This window comes from Limulus polyphemus, unplaced genomic scaffold (genome assembly GCF_000517525.1).
Source record: "Limulus polyphemus unplaced genomic scaffold, Limulus_polyphemus-2.1.2 Scaffold331, whole genome shotgun sequence".
NCBI lineage: Eukaryota > Metazoa > Arthropoda > Merostomata > Xiphosura > Limulidae > Limulus > Limulus polyphemus.
Genome location: NW_013665941.1, coordinates 511,369 through 522,086, shown reverse-complemented (window position 1 = coordinate 522,086; position 10,718 = coordinate 511,369). Strand labels below are relative to the sequence as shown.

The 10,718-nt window shown below is 35.5% G+C and overlaps 1 protein-coding gene across 2 annotated transcripts in view; it reads right to left on the bottom strand.

Moving 5' to 3' along the window:
• LOC106457438 (LIM/homeobox protein Lhx5-like) overlaps nucleotides 1-10,718 on the bottom strand; it is a 127,157-nt gene that overhangs the window by 16,708 nt on the left and 99,731 nt on the right. For both annotated transcript variants that reach the window (XM_022383387.1, XM_022383388.1), the window contains exon 4: nucleotides 8,153-8,342. In XM_022383387.1, coding sequence (XP_022239095.1) covers nucleotides 8,153-8,342 — 190 coding nt within the window. The remainder of the gene's footprint in view (nucleotides 1-8,152; nucleotides 8,343-10,718) is intronic.

The window sequence follows — 10,718 nt, the reverse complement described above, 5'->3', positions numbered from 1 at the left end:
GCTCATGAGTTGTTCTTTTTTTTTTACTAAATACATTCACATTTGCAAATGAAAATGTTCTGCATATGCAATCCGTATGTAAAGTTCGATATCATAGTTGACGAAATCTGAAGAGAAATAAAAAGGAAATGAAGAGTTTTAAGTAAATGATACCTCGAATTTCTAAGAATAGTTAAAGTAGTAAAACAAAAATGATATCAGGCGCTTAATATCAACCTATCAACTTTGAAGAACCAGTAAACCAGCAACCACTAGAGAAAACAGCTATTTTATTTTATCACAATCTTATTGGTTCATTAATCAGTGTCTGCGTGATCATATCGATGTCTCAAATTGATTAGTACAGAATTTATTCACAACATTGTTTTAGTATTTATAGTTACGAAAATGAATGAAGTACAAAACCTGAACATATAATTTCATATATCAGGGGGTTTTTTCCCCCAGATTCAACATCTTGACCGAAGCTTCCCTTACCCACCTAATGAATCTGTAGATACTGAACAGCTTAACAGTACTGTCTATTTTGTGTATTTGCTACGGGATCACTAATACTTTCCTTCGTCCAGTTTGGGGGGGGGTTTCGTGCTGAGACAGTTTGGGAACCATGCTTTATAGTATTTGTTGTTATACATAAGCACTTTCAAACGTAGTACAATGAGCCATGTTCAAAATATTAGGCTTCCTACTGATATGAATTGCAATACTTGTCCAGTCTGACGCCAAATGAATATGATGAATGAGATTATGCTTTCACTTTACAGTTGCTTAAAATATCTTTAATTTCAGACCAAGAGGTTCATACAGCATATTATTTGAGGTTGCAATAACGTTTTTGAGTGGGAAAAAATTGAGCCTTTTAATGGCCCTTTTAATACTTTAAAAAACAATAAAAGACAATGGACGCACCTGAGCTTGGCGGCTATTCTCCCAGAAAATTTTGTTGAATTGTTGCAAGTCATAACAAAATACGGCAGTATTTTCAAAAGAGTATAATGCTATTCGGGTAGTAGGGTGAATACGAAAGGACGGTCCCTGACGCTAAATACATCACAGTTCTCGAGAAAGGCCTTCTATATGTCTACAACAATAATCAATTAAGAGGCAAAATAGTGTTTTCATGCAAGTTAGGGCTTCTACTCCATCAACCCAAGTCACAAAACGATGGCTCATGAGGTCAGGCAAGTCGCCGGATCTATTTCCTCCATCCCTGATCGTTCCCTGCGAAAGCGTCTCAAATAACCAGGTGGAGACACCTTCATCCAAGTTCTTCACCAGGACTGGGTGAGAATCTCATGGTCTAGATCTTGTAAAAATGTTGTGCAACCATGTTTATGCAAAGGGCAGATTCACTAACAACTAATGATAATGTTTAATCCTCCAGTGGCTCAGCGGTAAGTCTGAAGGCTTATAACGCTAAAAATCGGGGTTTGATACACGTGGTGGGCACAACAGAGACGGCTTATTTTGTAGCTTTGTATTTAACAACAAACAAACAAAATGGTTTATTTAATAAAACAGTGTTATTTCTAGAGTGGATGCGTATTTACTTATTGGTAAGCTGTGTACATCACTAATTCCTATTCCTTCATTTCGTAGAAACACCTTTCTTTAAGTTTTGTGAAACCTCAACAATTCTCAGTTTCAAAATATTTTAGACTATTCTAGAAAATATTTATGTATTTTGTGCCTACACATATTTAACCTATATGATAAATTATTATGTATATTAACAATTATTTGAAGGTTACACGATGAATGGTTTTTGGATCATCAGGCATGATATTTTAGGATTAACTAGTAAAGACTAAACAAGAGCAATGATTTACCAAAAAAATCTTTTGTGGCGTCTAATACATAGAAACATCATACGTTTTAAGATTATTATGCACATATCTGCATATTTAGCATATGAGTGAGTTAAGGTTTCCCATATAGTTATAAATACTAGCACATTTTAAGATTAGGATGCCGAGGGAATTAATCTTCAGCAGAAAGTCTACTGCAATTCTCTAACCTATGAACTCTTTGTAGTATACTGACAGGCAAGCCAAGTCCTCTAGGATCGTATTTTTATATGTCAGTTGAATTCTGTCAAAAGCACTTCTGTAGCTGTTGAAGTCTGCACTAGAGGGCGATCTTGCAGATGGCGAGACGTCTCAGCAGGGATTCTAGTTTTGAGAGATTTGGCGACAAATTTTCTGTTGTCAGTCATTATAGGTTCCTGATATCTGTAGGGTTCAGTTATGTTGCTGTTAGACGAAAAAGCTATTCCAAAACTTAAGATACAATATTGTAATGTTGTACACGGCTGAATATCATCTGCGCATGTTCCGTGGCTAATTGATAAACAGGTGGTTCAAGGCAGATACCAGACTGTTGATAGGGTTAACTAGCTTCCTTCGTTCACATGTATACTCAAGTCCAGAAGCTGGTTCAAAGGAAATGCTCAAGGCCTGTAACTACTACACTATACTTCGGTGTCATGAGGTCAGGGGTTAGAGAGAGCCGCCCAGGATTGGTTATCACTTTCTACCTGCCAAGCCATCGTTATTTTCTTCTATACACTATCATTTTCTTTTTTTCCAAGCACAAGGGGAGGTACGAAAAATATAGCAACCTGATATTTATCTCAGGCTGTATCCGGTTAGTTTATTACCTGCAAAACGGGCATTGCTATGGAAACATACACGTGCCACACGGACATCCCCACACTTTAATCCCCGTTATTTTCTAGCTGAAATAATACCGTGTCAACCATAAGATTCTCCTTAAAGAACTTGGTGTTGAATTAACAGAGAAAATTATATGAATCAGTAGCTATTTTGGCTACTGTGCACTTCCAGCTTTCAATAAAACCTACCTACTCAATTTTTCGTCAAAGAAAGAAGCTTCTGACCCGCATGGATAAAAGTTATGGGTCATACCAGACTTGAACACCAGCGTAAGTGCAACAAGGACAACCCACTCCACAATAACACTATAAATGTCAAAAGTAAAAATAAATAAATAAATAAATAAAGAGGTAAATTATACTTTCATAAGTTAACTCTGAAGGTTTTAAAATGAATCATTATTTTGTGGTACAGAAGAGAGGAATAAATCAAACACGCCATTGATTGTATCAACAGTGTTTCGAAGGTTTATTTCATCACAACCAAAGGTTTTCGTAAATATGCGCAGGAAAAACTCTAATTCTATAAAACAAACAATTTAGAAACAGAGTCTAAAATATTTTTTATTACACAACAGTGTAATCTTTAATAATAATACAAAGAAGGTCAGAAAAACATTAGTTAAAACTTACGTGATAGTCTCTTGTTTAAAAATCAACAGTTTTATGTTATCACTTAAATATTAACTATACACAATGCACTGTAGGTTCACAGGAAATCCAAAAATCATTTACATTTGTGGGGCTTCAGAATACACAATTCCAGTTTTGTTTTACATAAAACATTTAAAACAGATTTTACGTCAAAATGGAAAGAAAAGCTAAATAATAATAGAATAAAATACATTTAAAAAAGCAAAATTTCTTGATGAGGAACAAGATTAGTTCAAGTGTCCACTTTAGTAAGTTAACCTCTCAGTAGCACAGCCCCGCGGGCTGACAGCATGAGAGCTTTTATGTATAGTAAGTACTTAGTCCATAGAGTAAATTGCCCTAATAATGGCTGATACATACTTCATTACAACTAACAAGGGGAGAAAACTGCTCTCCTAGTGACTCAATAGTCGCTATTTCCGACAGTCCACGCGCCACCATGCAGAGATCGTGCCAAATTTGAGTTCCGCGTTCACGCGTGGTCTTTTTAGCACCCACGTCAAAATAGAACTGACATTTTAATAACAAAACAGAAGTTTGAATGATATAAAAGCTGCTTTAACTCACACCTGCAGGAATGTAATATAAACTTTCTAATGAATATGAATGTACATAAGTGCTAACATTATCTTGAGTAATTTCACTTCATAAACAGTGCAAACAGATTAAAGTCTAGCATTCGGATTTCTTTGTTTGGGAGTGATAAAGTACTAAAACTTTCTCATAAAATTGAACGTAGCATCGGAAAGCTGGTAAATCAAATATCCTGTCAACATTGATATGAAAAACGAGTGTGGCTATCTGGAAAGACATTATTAGTTCTATATCAGCCTGCCAGTTATCGAAGTAAGCAGTGAATAGTCATATAATTCTGGAAAAAAACATTCTTAACCTACAATTAATTCGACCGTTTATTTTACGTTCCTGTTGCTGTAAAAATAGAAAACGGTTGACTGGCTGTGGTGTTGAACGGATGTGTGTGTGATGTAAAATGTAGACACGGAATGAAATATACTGTATCCTTTTCAGTTTTATTAGAGTGTGCTACGCCCTCACACATATGCCAAGTGCAAACTATATAAGCACATCAAACTTGATACAAGAACATTTGTAGAGAACGATATCAGTTTAAACAAGTTTATACTGAGTCGTCGAAAACAAATGATATATATATATACATAGTTTGACCTGGAGATATGAATTACCTTTCAATATTTAAGTATACGTGCTTATCATTATTCACATATTTAAACTTTTGAAATAGTGACAATTTCTCTTGTGTCAGTAAGTCGACTCACAATACCTGCTACGTTATTCTTTTTATTTTCACTTCAATTTTCCTAGGATGTGTCAAGAACGTTATTGGAAACGACTTGGGTCTTTTGAAGGATATTATAGTTCTGAAATCATCGCCACGCACTTCACACGTAGTTTCAAAGACGAAGCTGTAGATTTTCAATTTTAGGTTTTTTTTTATTTGGTCTCTATTATAAATAGGCTGGGGCCCGCTTTCCTGCCTCGAGGCCACCCTTTCTGTGGCAGGTCGATTTGCTATCAGGCGGCAGGCATCAGCGGGAGAGAGAGAGAAAGCGGGGCTCCTAGTGTTGCCAGCACAGGTATCGGAAATCGATGGGGGGAGGGGGTATGAGCGGGTTAATCCGACAGCCAACAGAAACGATACAGAAAGCTCTGATGGTGGTTGGCCCTCCCCATATAGTTCCTTGTTCAGAAAATCTCGGGGAAAACGCAGTTTGATGACCTGGAAACACCACGTTTGCTGGTACAAAGTCATAGATGTCTCTTTCTTTCACAACAGCATTGAAACATTTTATAATAAATACTCAAAAACAGTTGAATACGATAACCACTCGATGATCAATATGCATGATGTCTTTATTAAATAAAATCACGATAGATTGGTACATCTGAGCCTATATGCAACATATTTGATGTTTCATCTCGGAACTTACTGTGATAAATAAAAATACCAATTTTAGGATCACGTCCCATCTATTTATTCTCTAAAAGTGTATAAATAAGGATGCTGATAAAAAATAGTTTAAAGGCTCTGCTTCAATGAGAAACTATTAAAAACACTAAAGTAACTGAAATCGCTACACTTTAAGCTGTGGTAACATTAGTTGCTAAACACCAGAATGACACAGATATGCTCATGTGGATAAGTTAGCATTTTGTAGATACACATAACTTCTACGGCCTTCTTAATCTTAGCTAATAGGAGAAGCTCCAGTAATGAATAAACACGCATGTCATTCTTTTACATGTTCTAGCATAGATACTTAGCCTTAGTGTATACTGTATGCTTGAATAACGTACATAGAGAGAGGAATCTTGATTAGTGTTTTGAATACTTGTTGAAATAACTACAAGCTATTCAACTTCCACTTCGTCCTTTAAAACTTTAAGTTTCATTTTCCCATGTTTTATTGTTATTATTACATGTCATTCATTGGATCTTGCTCTTCTTTGTGTACATCAATAACTAGCCAATAACATATTAATATACAGAGCCAGTATTAAACGCACGTACTGCTGTTGAATTTGTTACATGTTGCGTTCAGTAGTCTATGGGTCAAGGGCAATGAATGTCGTGGCTTGAAATACTTGGCCACTTAAAAGATTGTCTTTGCATATCGTGTCTGTAATGTTGACAAAACCTTGTTGCGAGTAGACTTCATCAATCGTCATTATAACAAGATATTTTGGCCCACAGCACAATCATAGTTTTGTATTAAATTAATTATACCCAACAAGAGACATTTTGCTTTATTTACGATCACTTTTGGCAGATCGAACACGATTCACGTTCTACAAAGACCCGCATTTTCATCTGATCACGTGACACAGAGGGCTCAATCTGCTCATCAAGGAAAATAAAATCCTAACTGAATATCTAACTAGCTTACTTTGATTATTTAGGCGATGTTGTAAATATAACATATAGGTTAATTATAATGAAAACATTATGCAAAATATAATATACTGCCCGCCAGTGGCTCAGCGCCAAGTCTCTGGAGCTACGACACTAAACATCGGGTATTGATACCCATAGTGGGCACAGCAAAAGAAGCCCACTGTGTGTAGCTTTGTGCTTAAAACAAACAAACAAAACAAAATATCATAAAAAACATTATACAACATACATTTTGAGAACAAAATGTTTGCAAACAAAAACCTTTCTACAAAATTGTTAACATTATTCAAGTTCACCGAGAATAATTCATAAACATTCTTTTTTTTTCCAGCACTTATTTTCAATAACAAAAACGTTCGTTTCATGCCGACTTTTCGTGATCACCCTAAGAGAACGACTGCGAAGCCCTCAAGCCCTCCGACGTCGCTCTCACCATCTGCTCGGCGGGAACTGTCGCGTGCAGACACACGCGTTCATTGGGCGTTATCCTCCACAGAGATGTGAGACCACTTGCATGGGTGTTTGCATGGCTTCCCGCGGTTCTCCCATCCGGAAAACCCCTGCAGTGGGCTTTGTTCCCGGGAGAGTCGTTGAAAATGAAGCGCATGCACCAGCCGAGAGATGTATAGGCCTAAAGATATTTGCATACATTTGTTGCTTCTATAACTGTCCTGCTGTAAAGTGTAGTTTGGATGATTGCAACGTCTCGTTCAAGTACAGGCACAGTACCTCGTGCATTGAACGCAGTGACAACAAAGATCTCGACAGGTGCTGTAAGTTAATATACAATCAGAGCTTACAGAGGTGTAGTCTTGCTTTCTTCACTAAAACACGTCGTTGAAGGAAGCAAAGAAGTGAGTGGAATATTCAGTGGTTTACTGAATTCGCACCGTTACCATAGTTTATAATTCCCATTTCCAGCTAACACATACAACAATAAATGAAGTTTAAAGTGTCAGTTTATATAGGATTTACTGTTGTTATATTTATAATTCTTGAAATGTATTATTGATTTATCAAAAACAAATATTTTTTAACGTTCAAGTAGTTAAGCCTATCACTGTCACGTTCTTGATATGACGAAACAGTATTTCCTGTTTGAATATCCACGCAACCGTGATTATTAAACGAATAACATTTTCAACGGGTAAATTGATTGTATTAGTTTAAAAGATGTTTATACACTTGACTGCGTATTGAATTTTATATGATAATTTTAAATAACGCTTTCGAGTTGCTCAACAAGTTTGATACTGTACGAATGGTTTACTGTACGGAACGTTCCAATCATTTCCTGTCCTTTTGAAAACTTACCTTTTAAAACATCACTGATAGATCACGTTTATATTATACAAACATACTATAAAAACAAGTTGTGAGTGAGATTTCTGAACAGACGTGTCCTGAAGGAGCATTCTTGGAGCTATAAAGTTTAGTTAGCTTTTAACGTAAGCACTATTTTCAGGGTTTAAACACTCTCATTGTTACTTGGTAACTTTTGGGGAATTTTTGTAATGCAAACTGAGTATCATAGAATGACGAGAGATGAAACGTGTACGTGAAAACATGCTGTGAGACATAGTGACCAGCAACGGACAAATATGCACAAGTTCATAGATTAGATATGTTAGCACAATAAAACAACAACTTACTCATGTAGAAATTATTTCTTTAGACGTAATCTTATGAAATATTTGTAGGTATAATGAACGCAGAGTCTAAATTCACGTTTTTCTTGCCTGTAAATTTTCTAATTCTTTTCCGTTTCAGTACTTGTAATAGCTGTATTGATATTACCTTTATAAAAAAAGTTTTACAGGATGTCACTGCGCGTAACATACTCCCAAACTCCATTGTTAGCCTTCAGTAAGATGAATAATTTTACTCACCCGAGAAGTATCCATAGCCTGAGTTAGGCCCTACTACCATTTCTGGACTGTCGTCAAGTCCGTCAGGTGACATTCCAGGTCGTATGGGTCGCATGGCCCGCCTAGGGTTCCTGAAAAAGTGGCGACGAGCTCCGAGGGTACTGAGTTGCTTCATCCGTCTTTCCTTCGACCGACGGTTTTGGAACCAGACCTGTTACAACATCAAATAAAATGTCTCATGATAAATAATTTATTTGCATCTTCTTATAAAAGCATAACAAAGAGAAACAAATAGAGTACAATTATACAGCAACTGTTCAGTATTCAAATATCATTGGATAATCTTATTCTTATAGGACTATAAATCACATTAGGGAATATACTGAGGAGGATTTTAGTTTCGACAGACTGTGCTATTTCAGTCGTGATTCAAATGTCTTGTTTGCTAAGAAAATCATTGAAATATTTCGAATTACACAAGGATTGACACACTTCTAAAAATAATCATTACTTTGAAATTGAAAGTCTATCACTATAATAAATATAATTGAATTTAAAAAAGGGGGCACGAGTGTAAGTATATAGACGCGTAGGCGATTGCCATAACTTGAACATTTATGGGTTTAGAACTAATAAAGAAAGTCCTAGAGTTATGTTTTTGGACCATTTGGGCAGTATTACACTTACATTAATTTTTTGTACGAAAATTTCAAATATCTGAAAGATTAACTTCTGATTTTTTAATAAATTGGTTCACGCTGAAATTTCCTTCTTCTGGTTTGTTTGTTCGTAGTTAAGCACAAAGTTACACAATGGGCTATCTGTGCTGTACCCACCACGGGTATCGACCCACGAATTTTAGCGTTATAAGCTCCCAAATACCGATAAACTACAAAAGAACATGAGAAAAAATATAATTATTTTTCACATAGTTCATCCTTCAGCACTGTTATGATTTAAATTCAGCTCCAAAACATGAAATAAAACGTTAAGAAAGCAGCACTTTGAAACATAATTAAATTATATGAAACTAAACTGTTGTTGTTACCAGTACGTAACCTTCCATATAGCAATTCCAAAATACGACATATAAAATTATGTTCTTAAAATGAAAAAAATAATTGTTTTCCTGTAAGAACAGGTAGATTCTTTATTCAAAATTTCAAGCTTCTTTTTACACGCATACACATTCATAAAGTAGGAAGTATACACCGACATTCTCTAGTTTTAATTTTCATCCTAAAATATGTTTAACGTCTGGCTTTTTCCTTACCAAAACCGTAAAATTGATCTTTTTCAGTAACACAAACACATATACGTAACTATACGCGTTTAAAAAAATTTAGTCAGACAAACAAATGAATATACAAAACAGCCGCTTTTAAATCTCATGCTGTTCCACAACATCAGTCACGTGAGGCGAGCCATGAATGCAATGTTGATCTTTAAGTAAAACGAATGTTCCATGCACTCCCTGGACACACACACACACACATTCTGGTGTATGTATTCAGTGATGAGTGTCAAATATAGACTTACCATTAAGTTACATTATCCCGCATGAGTGCGTGTAAACATCGTCGGTGCTGAAGAATTACATACATGACAATTAAACTTTATTAAATTTCTGCTTTTGTATATTGAGAAAGGGGAGGAGGAAATTACCTGTCAGACCACTAACCACACATAGAGTCGAAGTAATATCAATGAGAAATAATCAAAATGGTGCGATCCTTTGTTTGAAGGTCATATCTAGACACTAAGTCTATACAGATAGATGACACTCGTGGTTCAACTCAAATTCTCAATGGTAGCTCACATTTAGTGTTTGTAATTTCACACTCGAGAGCACAGTATAAATTTTGTGAATTACTCAGAAAGTGTCATTACAGTTTAGAATGCGTATACTAGAAAAAAAACACGTTCTTTATCTTCTAAACACGAGTTTTTACACAGTTATAAAGAACCCATGGTTCTCAAAGATGCCATAATGCTTTTTAACACAGTTTCTGACGCATAAGGCCTCACAAAGCCTACCACAAAACTAGTTAGCAACTCGTTTTGTTATAATTCACTTTACCTCGTTCTGTTTGAAGTGTTTTTATTTCAACTATCCCCTTTCAAATAACACTGCCAAACTAAACTTTACGGACAGATGAAATCGATTACAATCTACTCCAGCTAGAGTAAATAAACCCAAAAGTACGAACTTGTTTTTAATACACATTCTAAAAATTCTAAAAACGCATAAAACAAATTTCGTACTGATAGATATACTCTCTAATAAGACGGCGATACGACTCTTAGCAGCTTTCCGACAAAAACAGAACCAAAACCTCCGAAACAGAAGTGTATTAAAAACTTAACAAAAACTGTCAGGTTGAAATCAGCAAATGTTTTAGAATAGAAAGTAAAAGGAAGTAGATAATCATATGATACGTATATAGAATTATTCGTTAACATAACAAGAGAGGATCCTCAATAGCCACGGCACTTGAAATTCTTTTAGGCAGGATTAGAGTAAATTAATCTATGAGACCTTGGGCGGAGTCAGATACATCAATCGAAAGGGTTTGACCCCATGATT